The 16,976-nt window shown below is 43.9% G+C and overlaps 1 protein-coding gene across 2 annotated transcripts in view; it reads left to right on the forward strand.

Annotated features, from left to right (window-relative positions):
* galnt17 (polypeptide N-acetylgalactosaminyltransferase 17) overlaps positions 1-16,976 on the forward strand; it is a 472,564-nt gene that overhangs the window by 108,638 nt on the left and 346,950 nt on the right. For both annotated transcript variants that reach the window (XM_070857213.1, XM_070857214.1), the window contains 2 exons: positions 11,356-11,522; positions 12,676-12,850. In XM_070857213.1, the coding sequence (XP_070713314.1) occupies positions 11,356-11,522; positions 12,676-12,850 (342 nt within the window). The remainder of the gene's footprint in view (positions 1-11,355; positions 11,523-12,675; positions 12,851-16,976) is intronic.

A 16,976-nucleotide genomic window follows, 5' to 3' on the forward strand; every position in this document is an offset into this window, starting at 1 on the left:
TTTGGCTTCCAGCACTTTTTCTACAATTAGTTTGGAATTACTCTTGCTTTTTGAAGATTGATTTGTCCCAATGCTAAAGGAGCTTCACATTATTACCAGGCCAATTTTTAGAGCCATTTGACAGAATAGAATGAATGAGATTGATGGGTAAATTTTGCAAGGCCACTCACCACCAGCAACAGGCCCTTATACCTGGCAATGGCACATACAGGCTTATAATAGTGCACTGGCCCGCAATTATCTGACATGTGCTGCTGCCTGTATACAATGTCCTGCTGGCCACGTAGAGCATTGCAATATTTAACCTTGTGTCTAATATTGTCACAGCACTACAGCACATGGCACAGCTTTGCAGTTTTCACCCTTCAACAACAGTTCACAGACTAGCTAACACTGTGATTTGTTTTATATACTGGTGCAAATCCTGTAGCATTGCTTCTGGTAATTCAACAACAACAACAATAACTTGCATTTATATAGCAGCTTTAACGTAGTAAAATGTCTTGAGGTACTTTACAGCAGCATTAACTGGCAAAAATTGACACTGAGCCAAAGAAGGAGACGTTAGGGCAGGTTACCAAATGCTTGGTCAAAGAGGTATCTTGCGGCCTTGCTCAAACCATTTCTTCCTCTGAGTAACAGGACATCTTTAAAGGTGGCCAGCAGCTCTTAAAGCCCACCTCATGACACAATAAGTGAGTTGACCTCACTTTATAGTGCAAGTTCATCGAACAGTTCTTCAGACATGACCAACAGCCAAAGAGCAGTCATACCACCAGTGCACTGGCGGTGCATTTGCGGCCCATATATTAATTTGTTTATACATAAGTAATAATAAACCAAATTGGAACAGTAGCATAGTGTTATTGTTACTGGACTAATAATCCAGACGCCTGGACTAATAATCCAGAGACAAGAGTTCCAATCCCACCGTGGCAGCTGGGGAATTTAAATTCAGTTAATTAAATAAATCTGGAATAAAAGGCTGGTATCAGTAATAGTGACCATGAACTACCAGATTGTCTTAAAAACCCATCTGGTTCACTAATGCCCTTTAGGGAAGGAAATCTGCCATCCTTACCTGGTCTGGCCTGTATGGGACCTCAGGCCCACAGCAATGTGATTGACTCTTACATGTCCTCTGAAATGGTCTAACAAGCCGCTCCAGGGCAATTAGGGATGGGAAAAAAATGCTGGTCTTGCCAGTGACGCCCACATCCTGTGAACGAATCATAAAAATACATGTAAAAACAGCAAATCAAAATACTCAACTATGGGCATTTTAGCCAAGATGCACATATGTATATAGAGTAGATGTCTGAATTCTTTTTTTAATTGTTTTCATTTATCCTTTCACAAATTACAAATAAAGAACATTCATAAGTATACAGAGGCTCAAAAATGCCATAACTGCAACTTTCTATATGGTTTCTTGCATAGTGAGTGAAATAATCTGAGGGTCAAAGCATGATTGGAAGGGCACTGTAGTCCAGGGACTCAAATAAATACCTTCCAATTGAAAATCTACTTCCTACTGGAACTATCTCCTGGATCTCGCTTCACATTAGACTTTGAATAATATCAAACAGACTGACTCATTACCACTCAAAAGGATTGGAGTTGCAGCATATGTGAGAATATTTTGTCACAATCAACATGAAAAAAAGAAACACCATTTGCCTGAAAATCTGCAAACTGTGCTGGGATCCTGCCGACTGCTGCAGTATGTGGGGTCAAAGTTAAACTTAAACACTGCTGTGTGATTGGTCAGGTGATGTGTCATTAGCATCCAGTCGGTCAGTTACTGTGCTGACCCCACCTGATTGACATTTGCCCAACACATTTATTTACCGTGGATATAACTAAATGTGAGCGCTGTGATATTTGTATTCCAGGATGTCCTGGTAGCTCTTTTTTGGGATATGAAAAGAACGATTCTGTTTGAATTGAGGAGTCAGTTTGAGCATAGCTGAGAGAACAAATTGAAACATTTTGAAATTCCTGAGGGAGAGAAAAATGGGTCTGACATTTACAAGGAATCGTTTATATTAATGTAGGTTCCCATAAAGGTAAGAAATTCAAGAAGAAAATGTCAAAGGTTTTTTTCACAAAAGGTTGGCTTAAAGGTGCAATCCTTTTACTGTTTTTCCACTCCAGGAGTTTGGCAGCAGGATTACTAATGCGAGTACTTAAATATATTTTATGCCTTAGCTTTTTTGTCCTTCATTAAATTTATTTAATGGCTTAAACTTATAATATGGTCTGAAGGTTTGATGCTCTAAGGCTAGGATAGACAGTCTTGAAGATATAGAGAGTTGGGACTTAACGCCTGAGAGTGATCGAAGATATAAATAATCTGGGGTAAAGAAGATAGAAAATAATAAAAATGTAACATATGATTTCCTGCTACCCTAAACTAGCTCCCAGTGCCAAATCCAAGCTGAACTGGGAGCCCATCTACGGTATGTAAATGTGTTGGGTAAAAGTCAATCAGGCAGGGTCAGCGCAGTAACTGGATGACTGGAGGCTAATGACAGATTACCTGACTGATGGTCCATAAGAGGCTCGATCGCAAAGTTTAGCGCATCATACATAAAATGTTTTATATTCCTCTTAGTGCTGGCTGTTTGAATTTGAGACATCACTTGGATGAAATTTGAGAAATGGAATGACATATAGTATAATTTTTTTTATTTAATTCATTCACAGGATGTGGGCATCACCAGCAAGGCCAACATTTATTGCCCATCCCTAATTGCCCTTGAGAAGGTGGTGATGAGTTGCCTTCTTGAATACAACCGAGTGGCTTGCTTGGCCATTTCAGAGAGCAGTTAAGAGTCAGCCACATTGCTGTGGGTCTAGAGTCACACATAGGCCAGACTAGGTACAGACGGCAGATTTCCTTCTCTAGTGAACAAGATGGGTTTTTACGACATTGCGGTAGTTTCAGTGGGCTAGAATTTCCACAAAATCCGCCACCGCTGGATTTCCCTCCAAAAAAGTGCTAAGATTATTAAATTAACGCAGGCGAAAAATCGATCAAAAAAGGGAAAAATTTCCACCCGGCAGGAAAAATGGGTCTTACACTTGGATTCTCGGCGGAAAATGCGATCCTGGGCAATTTGGGCGGTACTTACTCAAACTTTAGTCCAAGGCTGCGGTTTGGGGAGGGGGGAAAACACACAAAATATTTTTCCAAAAAACAAAAGATAAAAAATCGGAAAACATTCTCGGGACCCTTTTCCACTGAATCGCTGTAAAAGAATTAAAGAAAAAGCTTTAACTTACCTTTTTCTGTAGGGTTTCATACCTACTGCCCAGCTCCGACTGCTTTCTCATGGGCGGTAGTTTTTCCCTCAGCTACGGAACACTGCTACCACCAAACTCGGATGGTGGCGTTTTTTTCAGTATTCCACGCCGGCGGTCCGCTCCCCAGCGGTGTTTCGAAACTGATGGCGTAACACCTTGACGAAACTTGGACCAGGCGGTTTCCAACAAGCTGAGGCGTGAGTCCGGGGTCGGCGAGAGGCCTATAAAGGCCGCGAGAGGCAGCGGGAGTTCGTGGTCGCTGAGGCATGAGTCCGGGGTCGGCGAGAGGCCGATAAAGGCCGCGAGAGGCAGCGGGAGTTTGTGGTCGCTGAGGCGTGAGTCCGGGGTCGGCGAGAGGCCTATAAAGGCCGCGAGAGGCAGCGGGAGTTCGTGGTCGCTGAGGCATGAGTCCGGGGTCGGCGAGAGGCCTATAAAGGCCGCGAGAGGCAGCGGGAGTTCGTGGTCGCTGAGGCATGAGTCCGGGGTCGGCGAGAGGCCTATAAAAGGCCGCGAGAGGCAGCGGGAGTTTGTGGTCGCTGAGGCATGAGTCCGGGGTCGGCGAGAGGCTTATAAAAGGCCGTGAGAGGCAGCGGGAGTTCGTGGTCGCTGAGGCATGAGTCCGGGGTCGGCGAGAGGCCTATAAAGGCCGCGAGAGGCAGCGGGAGTTTGTGGTCGCTGAGGCATGAGTCCGGGGTCGGCGAGAGGCGGAGCTTGTGCAACTACAGGGAGAAGGCAAAAAAGAAATAGGAAGGTGACGTCACAGCCAAGGGGGTAAGTGATTGGCTGGTGATTGGTGAGTAGTTTTTCTTTTTTCTCTTCGATAACAGTGAGTAAACTTTAGCATTGTTGTTGCCAATTTAAGTGTATCTAAGGGTTAAGTCATGGCAGGAGAGCTCGGTCACATGATATACTCCTCCTGTACCATGTGGGAACTCAGGGACACTTCCGGTGTCCCTGACGACTACGTGTGCGGGAAGTGTATCCGCCTCCAGCTCCTGACGGTCCGCGTTGCGGAATTGGAGCTGAGGGTGGATTCACTCTGGAGCATCCACGATGCTGAGAATGACGTGAGTAGCACGTGTAGCGAGTTGGTCCTACTGCAGGTGAAGGGTCCACAGCCAGCTAGGGAATGGAAGATCAGCAGGAAGAGCAGTGCAAGGAAGGTAGTGCAGGGGTCCCCTGTGGTCATCCTCCTGCAAAACAGATACACCATTTTGAGTACTGTTGAGGGGGATGACTCATCAGGGGAGGGCAGCAGCAGCCAAGTTCATGGCACTGTGGCTGGCTCTGCTGCACAGGAGGGCAGGAAAAAGAGTGGGAGAGCGATAGTGATAGGGGATTCGATTGTAAGGGGAATAGATAGGCATTTCTGCGGCCGCAACCGAGACTCCAGAATGGTATGTTGCCTCCCTGGTGCAAGGGTCAAGGATGTCTCGGAGTGGGTGCAGAACATTCTGAAAAGGGAAGGAGAACAGCCAGTTGTTGTGGTGTACATTGGTACCAACGATATAGGTAAAAAAAGGGATGAGATCCTACGAGACGAATTTAAGGAGCTAGGAGCTAAATTAAAACGTAGGGCCTCAAAAGTAGTAATCTCGGGATTGCTACCAGTGCCACGTGCTAGTCAGAGTAGGAATCACAGGATAGCTCAGATGAATACGTGGCTTGAGCAGTGGTGCAGCCGGGAGGGATTCAAATTCCTGGGGCATTGGAACCGGTTCTAGGGGAGGTGGGACCAGTACAAACTGGACGGTCTGCACCTGGGCAGGACCGGAACCAATGTCCTAGGGGGAGTGTTTGCTAGTGCTGTTGGGGAGGAGTTAAACTAATATGGCAGGGAGATGGGAACCAATGCAGGGAGACAGAGGGAAACAAAAAGGAGACAAAAGCAAAAGACATAAAGGAGATGAGTAAAAGTGGAGGGCAGAGAAACCCAAGGCAAAAAACAAAAAGGGCCACTGAATATAAAGGGGCTGCATAAGGGGTCAAAACTAAAAATAATGGTTTAAAAACTAGGATTAAAACACTCTACCTGAACGCACGCAGCATTCGAAATAAAGTAAATGAGTTGACGGCACAAATCATTACAAATGGGTATGATTTGGTGGCCATTACAGAAACATGGTTGCAGGGCGGCCAAGACTGGAATTAAACATACACGGGTATCTGATGATTCGGAAAGATAGACAAGAAGGGAAAGGAGGTGGGTTAGCTCTGTTAATAAAGGATGATATCAGGGCAGTTGTGAGAGACGATATTGGCTCGAATGAACAAAATGTTGAATCATTGTGGGTGGAGATTAGAGATAGTAAGGGGAAAAAGTCACTGGTGGGCGTAGTTTATAGGCCCCCAAATAATAACTTCACGGTGGGGCGGGCAATAATCAAGGGAATAATGGAGGCATGTGAAAAAGGAAAGAGGCAGTAGTCATGGGGGATTTTAACCTACATATCGATTGGTCAAATCAAATCGCACGGGGTAGCCTGGAGGAGGAATTCATAGAATGCATACGGGATTGTTTCTTAGAACAGTATGTTACAGAACCTACAAGGGAGTAAGCTATCTTAGATCTGGTCCTGTGAAATGAGACAGGAATAATAAACGATCTCCTAGTAAAAGATCCTCTCGGAATGAGTGATCACAGTATGGTTGAATTTGTAATACAGATTGAGGGTGAGGAAGTTGTGTCAGAAACGAGTGTACTATGCTTAAACAAAGGGGACTACAGTGGGATGAGGGCAGAGTTGGCTAAAGTAGACTGGAAACACAGACTAAACGGTGGCACAATTGAGGAACAGTGGAGGACTTTTAAGGCGCTCTTTCATAGTGCGCAACAAAAATATATTCCAGTGAAAAAGAAGGGTGGTAAGAGAAGGGATAACCAGCCGTGGATAACCAAGGAAATAAAGGAGAGTATCAAATTAAAGACCAAAGCATATAAGGTGGCCAAGGTTAGTGGGAAACTAGAAGATTGGGAAAATTTTAAACAACAGCAAAGAATGACCAAAAAAGCAATAAAGAAAGGAAAGATAGATTACGAAGGTAAACTTGCGCAAAACATAAAAACAGATAGTAAAACCTTTTACAGATATATAAAACGGAAAAGAGTGACTAAAGTAAATGTTGGTCCCTTAGAAGATGAGAAGGGGGATTTAATAATGGGAAATGTGGAAATGGCTGAGACCTTAAACAATTATTTTGCTTCGGTCTTCACAGTGGAAGACACAAAAACCATGCCAAAAATTGCTGGTCACAGGAATGTGGGGAGGGAGAACCTTGAGACAATCACTATCACTAGGGGGGTAGTGCTGGACAGGCTAATGGGACTCAAGGTAGACAAGTCCCCTGATCCTGATGAAATGCATCCCAGGGTATTAAAAGAGATGGCGGAAGTTATAGCAGATGCATTCGTTATAATCTACCAAAATTCTCTGGACTCTCTGGGGAGGTACCAGCGGATTGGAAAGCAGCTAATGTAATGCCTCTGTTTAAGAAAGGGGGCAGACAAAAGGCAGGTAACTATAGGCCGGTTAGTTTAACATCTGTAGTGGGGAAAATGCTTGAAACTATCATTAAGGAAGAAATAGCGGGACATCTAGATAGGAATCGTGCAATCAAGCAGACGCAGCATGGATTCATGAAGGGGAAATCATGTTTAACTAATTTACTGGAATTCTTTGAGGATATAACGAGCATGGTGGATAGAGGTGTACCGATGGATGTGGTGTATTTGGATTTCCAAAAGGCATTCGATAAGAAGCCACACAAAAGGTTACTGCAGAAGATAGAGGTATGAGGAGTCAGAGGAAATGTATTAGCATGGATAGAGAATTGGCTGGCGAACAGAAAGCAGAGAGTCGGGATAAATGGGTCCTTTTTGGGTTGGAAATCGGTGGTTAGTGGTGTGCCACAGGGATCGGTGCTGGGACCACAACTGTTTACAATATACATAGATGACCTGGAAGAGGGGACAGAGTGTAGTGTAACAAAATTTGCAGATGACACAAACATTAGTGGGAAAGTGGGTTGTGTAGAGGACACAGAGAGGCTACAAAGAGATTTGGATATGTTAAGCGAATGGGTTAAGGTTTGGCAGATGGAATACAATGTCGGAAAGTGTGATGTCATCCACCTTGGGAAAAAAACAGTAAAAGGGAATATTATTTGAATGGGGAGAAATTACAACATGCTGAGGTGCAGAGGGACCTGGGGGTCCTTGTGCATGAATCCCAAAAAGTTAGTTTGCAGGTGCAGCAGGTAATCAGGAAGGCGAATGGAATGTTGGCCTTAATTGCGAGAGGGTTGGAGTACAAAAGCAGGGAGGTCCTGCTGCAACTGTATAGGGTATTGGTGAGGCCGCACCTGGAGTACTGCGTGCAGTTTTGTTCACCTTACTTAAGGAAGGATATACTAGCTTTGGAGGGGGTACAGAGACGATTCACTCGGCTGATTCCGGAGATGAGGGGGTTACCTTATGATGATAGATTGAGTAGACTGGGTCTTTACTCGTTGGAGTTCAGAAGGATGAGGAGTGATCTTATAGAAACATTTAAAATAATAAAAGGGATAGACAAGATAGAGGCAGAGAGGTTGTTTCCACTGGTAGGGGAGACTAGAACTAGGGGGCACAGCCTCAAAATACGGGGGAGCCAATTTAAAACCGAGTTGAGAAGGAATTTCTTCTCCCAGAGGGTTGTGAATCTGTGGAATTCTCTGCCCAAGGAAGCAGTTGAGGCTAGCCCATTGAATGTATTCAAGTCACAGATAGATAGATTTTTAACCAATAAGGGAATTAAGGGTTACGGGGAGCGGGCGGGTAAGTGGAGCTGAGTCCGCGGCCAGATCAGCCATGATCTTGTTGAATGGCGGAGTAGGCTCGAGGGGCTAGATGGCCTACTCCTGTTCCTAATTCTTATGTTCTTATGTTCTTATGTTTTTATGTAAAAAAATAGCAGTACCGCCGAGAAACCGGGCAGAAATGATGCTGAATTTCTAGCCCACGGTCACCATTACTGAACCTAGCTTTTTAATTCCATTTTTAAAATTTAATTACTTGAATTTACATTCCCCAGCTGCCATGGTAGGATTTGAACTCATGTCTCTGGGTCATTAGTCCAGGCCTCTGGATTACCAATCCAGTAACAGAACCACTATGCTACCGTACCCCAAATATTGCAGTAAAGTTCTTGTTTGAAATTTATTCTGGGTACTTTGTGATCCAAGGCTAAATGAAAAGGAATAATTGTATAAATATTTAAAAACATTATACACAACAACATTTCACCCTCTGCTAACTGAATTCTATCTTCAGACTCTGCTGGAGCAACCTACATGAATCCATTAGGCTAATTGATAGATTGATTATTAAGAAAACATCTCTAACTTCCATATTCAAACTGATATGAAACATTGGCCTTTACTGAACATGCCTCGAGCTGAATGCCCATGTATGGAGCTTTAGGAGGTGCCTAGAGATATAGAATAGGACAACTGGTTCACTAAAAGTATTCTGCAGCTGAACGGTGCTATCTGCGATGCACTGCATTATCGACCCAGATTTGGGGATTATGATCTGAACTTGCCGACGTTGATTTTAGTTTGGGTGGATCGCTGTGTTACTGTTTATCAGCCATGCCCTCCTTTCAGATGTGCTTGGAGGGCTTTGCACAGTGTCGTCAGTAAGCAGTCTATGCAAAATAAGACACTTACTAAATAAAGGAACATGTATAAATGCTCACATATCACTACAACTATTAGTTCCTCTTATATTTGGGTAGCTAATTCAATAGTAACTTGAAGGCAGCAAATTTCTCCTCTTGTTGAAGTCTGCACATTTTGTAATTTGCCATTCAGATGTTAATATTGCAGCAATTTCAAAAGATTAATAAGGCAGGGACATTTTAACCATTTTAAATGTAGTAATAGTATATATTGATGCACAGTTATACTATATTGGAGAGTTTTCAGACAGAATAAGGGTAATTTTAACATTTGGCAATGGTGTAAAATGGGTGATATCAAATTAGCCGCCCATTATACACTATGCCCAATTTTCATTTCGATTGAAGTGAATGAAAGGGAAAATTGGACGGCAAGTATAATGGACGACCAATTTGATCGAGCCCATTGTTAAAATGACCCTATTCAGTTCTGGAATGAGCAGAGCTAGCCCGTTCTGATAACTCAGCTCAATAGCCACTATGCTGATACCACTAAGGTTTCTTTGTAAACCAGCAATGAATATGGGTTTTTAATATGTCTCAACTTTGAATAAAACTGATTTGTATTACTTGGTATTCTCAAGCCATTGATTCTGCCATTGAGCATATGAAAGCCATGGTGCAAGATACTTTTCCATGGCAACAGGTTTCCTGTTTGTCATCCTTTTTGAAACCCATAGTCATAGCTGTGTCCAATGGATAGAAGGAAGTCACTAAGATGGGCTTTTTTTCTTGAATTGTAAGGGGAAATGGTTGCAAAGGTAGGCACAATGGGGGAGAAATTCATTATCGCCCTGTTTTGGGGCGGTAACTTTTGAAAGATGTGACACTTAGCGCCAGGCGCTAATGCTTCCCAGCTTTCAGAAAATTGGCTTTAGCGCTCCAGGAAGGAAGTGGAGAGCTAAATCAGGTGCCCCATTTCCTTCTTGGAGCGCTAAAGGACACAGGCAGAGCAGAGACCTCAGCAGCACTGCACACTGGGCCGTGCAGCGCTGCCGCGTTCAAAGGGCCCTTTCCTCCCTTAAAGGGAAAGGCCATTGCTGCAGGCTCTGCAATTTAAAAATCACTTACCTGGACCACCAAGGCCGCAGCGATCCCATACGATCAGCCTGACACTCGAGCAGAATGCCGGGCTAAAAGATGATGAGTCGGAAGCCGCAAAAAAATACTTTTGTCTAGTGAAAAGTATGTCTCATTTTGGGCCCCATAGTATTTCAGAAATGTTTGATAAAAAATGTCACCCAGGTTAGCATAGAAATATTCAATGTGCATGGTATATTTGTGTCTGCGGCACTTTCTCCCATTCACCTGTGAACCCAGCATTTCTGGCATTCAAATAATGATGGTGCTTCATAAATGACAAATCCTGAGAAGCTGGTACTGGAACTGTCCATCACTTGGAATCATGTTCAGAATTAAATGAAAAGCCCTGTCTCATTGAAACCTCAAAATTCTCATGGAATATAAAGTCGATTCATTCATGAAACAACTCGAGTCTTTGAAATACCGCATTAGCTGACATTTTACTGAGTCTGACTACTTTTCTAGTCCCTTCCTCAGTCTTACCCCACCCCCTTTGCACGTTATTATGATATATTTTTGTAAATGGAGGGAATCGAGGGATTTGGGGATAGTGCAGGAAAGTGGTGTTGCGGTAAGAGATCAGCCATGCTCTTAATGAATGGTGGAGCAGGCTCGAGGGTCCGAATGGCCTACTCCTGCTCCTATTTCTTATGCTGTTATGTTTATTATATAAAATGGTGAATTGGTATCGCCTTTTCTACAATGCTTCTTTCAGTTTTATCTTAATTCAGTACTCTAATCTGTATGACTCATCCCGTAGGGTGATTCAGAATGAATTGCTAAAATCTATTCTTGTTAACTTTCTGCTTACCTGCTTACATGCTATTGGATTAGCCATAAGAAATACTAAGTATGTGAATCATCTCCACTGTGTATTGATACACTTCATATCTTGCAAAATAATAATAACATTTATTTATATAGCGCCTTTAACGTAGTAAAACGTTCCAAGGCGCTTCACAACAATCTTACAACACATTAGATATTAACCAATGCGGGAAAGAGAGAAAAAGCGTGAGAGGGAAGTGTAAAAAGAGGCTACAGCCAAAATGCGCATGCAGAAATGGGAATATTGCAATTTAGATAATAATGCTCTAAAATAAAAATCATGAGGAAGATTGTAGCTCATGAAATGCAAATTCCTTTGCTTGTTGTTTAACATCACAGAGTTGATATCCATGTGACTGTGCGGGTGATGCTATTAAAGGATCAGGAGGCCTAATTTACATTTTCTGTTCCTCAGATGCAAAGAATTGAGCTACCCCAAGAACCTGCCACAGATCTCCCTCATTTTCATCTTTGTGAATGAAGCTCTGTCAGTCATCCTCCGCTCTGTGCACAGTGCAGTGAATCACACGCCAGCCCATCTACTGAAAGAGATTATCCTTGTGGATGACAACAGTGATGACGGTACAGTAAGCTTCAAAACATGCGGGAGAAAAACTGCATGCACTACAGGCCTGCCTGACCTTGTGTATGCTTTTGGAGGTGTGTGAAAGCATTTGAGGAACTCATGGGGTGTCCCATGATCATCTCCTCAAGGTGGATGAAGGGGCCAGAGTGTTGGGATGCCCTCTCTAGTGCCTTGCCACTGTCTTATTTTGTGGCCAACTTTTCTTCCAACAACATGACTCAATAAGGGTAAGGCCGGCAATGGAGAAGTGTGGGGCGAGCGTAATGGCAGAGGTGAAGTGAGAGATGTGGGAGTGTGAAGATATGAGAGTGGAGGAATGTGTTTATGGGGTTGCGCAAGGCAGTTTCTATGTGTTAGGGTAGATGTGTAGCAATAGGGAGTTAGTAGGTACCCTTAACTAGAGTGCAGCGTGAAGGCTAAAGAGTGTGCATATTGCTTTGTGAAGAGTGTGATGGGGCCCGGAGTGGGAAAGGAAGAATGGAAAACCTCTGTGAGTGTTTTACCTTGCCACATCTGGTGAGATGATTGATTCTTTTCCTGTACGGCTCTGCTGTCCTGAGAGTAAGGGAGTTGGTTGAGAGTGCCAGTGCCACCTCCCTCCAAGAGGCATTGCTCTGTCAGGCTTGGGCAATTGCTGTCGCATGAAACTGTGCTCTTCTCCTCTAAGGGCAACAAGGTCCTCCGCCGAGAAATTCGCTGTTCTTCCTCTCCCACCTGTCCTGCCTGCTTGCCCACTGGGTACAGGTGCCACCTGCATTACCATCCTGCTGCCAATATGGAACAAAGATGTAGATTATAGATGCTGTGGGGCGATTTGTGCAGAACCAAGAGGGAAAACCCTCCCAGGGTTACGATGAAAACAGGAGTCCGCAGAGTGCTTCTGCACAGTTACACTATTATTGCACTCAAGTTTCGTGCGGTCCAGCTGCTTACACTGATTTTACAGATGAATTGTGCCAGTACTCAGAGCCGTTCAAATGTTAATTATCTTACCCAGGAAATCTGCGTGTAACTTTCTGCCGCAATAACGGTGCAACTATGGTATAACAGATACCCTGTATTGAGGAAATTCAGGTATTTAAAACAATCCACTACCAATTGGTGTCCATTGATTTGGACTATGTTTTCTGTCTTTTTATCATACTATAGAAGAACTAAAGGCCCCACTGGAAGAATATGTCCACAAACGATACCCTGGTCTGGTGAAGGTGGTGCGGAATGAAAAACGTGAAGGTCTGATCCGAGCCCGAGTCCAGGGATGGAAAGCTGCTACAGCACCAATCACAGGGTTCTTCGATGCCCATGTGGAGTTTAGTGCAGGCTGGTAAGTAGATGCCCAAGCAGCAGTGGACAGTGCAGACTTTTAATGAAAAAGCATTACTCTTCGCTTGTACAGAATGGATATATTGCTTTTAAAATCAATACCTTCCTTACTCTCTTAAGGGCTTTTTGATCCACATGCTCTCCTGTCAACGGGGAAGGTGAATAAAAGCGTTGAGGGTTCTTCGTAGCTTTACTTGTACCACCCCACCATCACCACTCGGGAGTTGTTTGTTACCAGCAAGGGAGCTATTATGTGTGAGAAGTGTCAAAAGTGCTGTGCTCTGCATTGTAAATAATTCTGAATCACATTTGGTGGTGTAAAGAGACAGAAATGACTGATTGTGAACCACTGGACATGAGTTTGAGGTAAATGGAAGTTATATCATATACTGTAGTATAGTTAAAAATGTATAGCTCAAAGGAGAGAGTGCAATCCCAGGTAGTGATGGTTCTACAAACCATAGTCAGTCCCATCTTCCGTATTCTGTTCATTCTGAATATTGGGCCACAGGGTAGGACATCCTGGCATTGAAGAGATTCCCAAGAAGGATACTAAACTGAATAAATGGGAGCGGACAGCTGATCTTGGGAAAGACTAAGGCTATCAGGGATGTTTGCATTTGCGAAACAAGAGGCAGCATATAGGTGACATCACTGAGGTATTTCAAATCTTCAAGGGTAATAGGTAAACTGGAACCCAGAATAATGTTCACTATTAATGCAAGCTCTAGGAAAAGGGATATGAATTCAAACTTAAATTAATACATAACTTCACACATGTGTACTAAACATTTGAAATAGTGGAAGCTGAGAATATTATAAATGTTAAGAGGCTGATGGATACATTTTTGGCACGCTTTTTGGCTAGCCATTGGGAGGTATCAAAGTGGGGTATGAAGTCTGACCTTTGTTATCAACTTGATGGATGGAAATGGTTGTTTCTGGTCCATTATAGTCTGTGTTTCGAAGGAACTTGAGACATGTTGGGGATTCGCTTATGTATGTTTCGGGATGAAGTGAAACAGGAACAGGGTAAGTAAATGTAATTCGGACTATTTGCGTGTGTGGAAGGTAAACATGAACACAGACTGATTGGACTGAATGGTCTGTTTCCATGTTGTAACTTCTATATGTTTCTATGTAATATGTCATGTTCACCATGATGGCCTTGAACTGGTTTGATTGCCTTAGAAAATCAGGGAGGAATTTCTCAGATTTCCTGAAATTGGCAAAAGGTGTATTTTACCCCCTTATTTGCCTCATCTAGTAACCTTTAGGCTAGTTAAACAAGGACACCCTCAAACCCTCCCTGATAAAGTGCGACATCCCCACTGACACCTGGGAGTCCCTGGCCCAAGACCGCCCTAAGTGGAGGAAGTGCATCCGAGAGGACGCTGAGCACCTCGAGTCTCAACGCCGAGAACATGCAGAAATCCAGCGCAGGCAGCGGAAAGAGCGTGCGGCAAACCAGCCCCACCCACCCCTTCCCTCAATGACTATTTGTCCCACCTGTAACAGAGTCTGTGGCTCTCGTAGTGGACTGTTCAACCACCAAAGAACTCACTTCAGGAGTGGAAGCAAGTCTTCCTCGATTCCAAGGGACTACCTATGATGATGATGATGATTATACAACTTCAATTAGGCAAATCTCAGGGTTTGAGGATTGAGCTGAGAAGCATTGAGTGGGGAAAGGTGAAACTACTCAAGGACAAAATATTTAGTAGGGCATGCACAAGGGGTACATAGGTTGCAGGAAGAAAATGATTAAAAATGTTCCAAAGTGCAACTACTTTTCATGCAAAAATTTATCAAAGGTTTTCTGGAATATAGGTGTACAAGGCTTTCTAGGGGGGATGTATTTATTGACTCCTTATGTGGAGCATACACACCTGCATGAACCTGTTGGGCTGAATGGCCTATTTCTGTGCTGAAAATACTATGTAATACGATGTACTCCAAGTGTGGTCTAACCAAGGTACATTTTATGTTTAACAAATCTTCTCTGCCTCCATGGGTCTCTTCTAAGGAATTATGGGCTGATGCCCAAAATGCTGGCATTTCACAGGTAAATGTGTTGGCACAGAGCTCGCCCACCAAGGTTCCGACATCAGGAAATTGGGTGAAGAGCTCATTCGGGCTTGCAAGATGTTCCACTCCTTACAACTTGTAAAATTACCCCTTATATTTTTGTTGTGATGGCAGATTCTCTCTTCAAATAGCAGGAGAAACGTACAATAAAATTTGTTTCATAGGTTTTCCTCTTCAATGCCTATTTATGAAGTAGGTGGGTAGAAGCACTTATTGCAAATCTGGGCAAAAGCTGCGCACAAACATGTGAAGAGCCTGTACCCAGATTTGCGATGAGTGCTTTCGTTCCACCAAGTGGATATGCTTGGGACCTGAAGAGGAAAATCTGCCCTTGATACTGTACAGGCCTAGAAATTCGACCACTTACTGCCACGAGTTACCACCGCAATCCGGTTGAAAAATGATGGCTGCCACTCTAGCGCCCGTCTCCGGCACAGGACTCAGCGGCTGCCATTTCGGTGAAGGCCTTAGCACTGGCGATAGCCGCCCTGGCCGTGGAAATGTAAACAAAGAGAGGGTGACATCACATGCCGACTTAATGTCACTTCAGCAAACTTTGACCTTAGCGTTGAATCCTAAGCTCGCCATGAACACCCAGCATTCAGCAGACTGCACTGTCAGCACCTCTTAAAGGGACACACACATCTTTCAGGTAAGTTTGCATTGAAGCTTTTGGACTACATTTTTTTTATTTTAGCGGAAGCGGCATGTTATATACAGAGCTAAGCGGTCCCACAATCAATGGATCAGATCAAACCTCTGCAGTCCTGCTGTGTACATCAATAAACAGACTAACTGAAACAGGAGTAGTGTAACTTACTGTGTCCTTTATAGCAACTCTCAAAATGGCGTCCAAAACCAGCATGTTTACAGCAGGCGTGAATAGCCGCCGCAGGGTCCTAATGCCTGTCTAGTGAGGGTTCGTGTAACCAACAAATAGCAAAAGGAGTATGAACACAACATATTTCCCCCCTTCTGAAAAATACAGTCTATGAACAGTCAAAGTCCTGGAGATAGCCAGGCCCTGTTCTGATACATTGAGACCGGCGTAGAGCTTGCAGTGTTTGATCGAGGTTTTTGGTTGGGAAACAGAATGGTGCCTCTGTTCCATCCTGCTGGTCTGTTAGCCTATGGATTGGGATCAGTCTACGAGCAATCCATCGAGTTCCATCATTGGTAGGTGTGAGGGTTGAACTTTTGCCCGATCTGTTTTCGAGGTGAAAGTGAAGATGCGAGCTTACGACTACGGTTTGGGCGCTTAGCTCTGACCCAATCTCCATTCTTCACTTGGGGCTTTTGAGCACGTCGTTTTGTACACAGCCTCGCTTAATATGGAGACTTTGGCTCCAAGGTCAATGAGGAGGCAGATGGGCGTGCCTTCAATGTTTACATCACAGTCCTTGAATTTGTCCGAACCGATGTGAGAAATGTCACTAACGGTGTAAACCATACTGGGTTCATCGCTATCGGGGTTGTCCACATGTTGAATATGCTGCGATGAGCGACTGACACTAACAAAATGGTTCATTTTACCACATGCAGAGCATTTCTTCCCACGTGCAGGGCAGTTAGGACTCGTTGCCGAGCGTGATTTGTCCCCACAGTTAAAGCAGTGGAAGTTAGGCCCTTGATCCGTAGTGAGTGGCTTATTACTAGCCCTGGGTCTCTGCTGTGATTTCTGCTTTGGACGAACGCCTTGCACATGGGCTGTAGCTGCAGTCTGCTGCACAGGGGGAGCAGGGGATCTGATCGCTTTTGAATCGGAAAGCACTGATTAGTTGCTTTGTTCAATGTCAATTTGTCATCCTCCATTAGCAAGCGTTCCCGAATGCGGGGGATTGTTGTTTTCTCAATCAATGGATCACTGATCATTTCCTCTGTGAGTGCTCCAAAGTTACATGTAGCGGCCAGTTCCATTAATGAAATGATGTACTGATTGGTTCACCGTTCCTTTGCCCCCTTTGACGAAATTTGTATCTCTCCATCATAATACTTTTCTTTGGCCCAAAATATTTCTCTAGTTCACTTACCACTTTGTC

This window comes from Pristiophorus japonicus, chromosome 16 (assembly GCF_044704955.1).
Source record: "Pristiophorus japonicus isolate sPriJap1 chromosome 16, sPriJap1.hap1, whole genome shotgun sequence".
NCBI classification, from domain to species: domain Eukaryota; kingdom Metazoa; phylum Chordata; class Chondrichthyes; family Pristiophoridae; genus Pristiophorus; species Pristiophorus japonicus.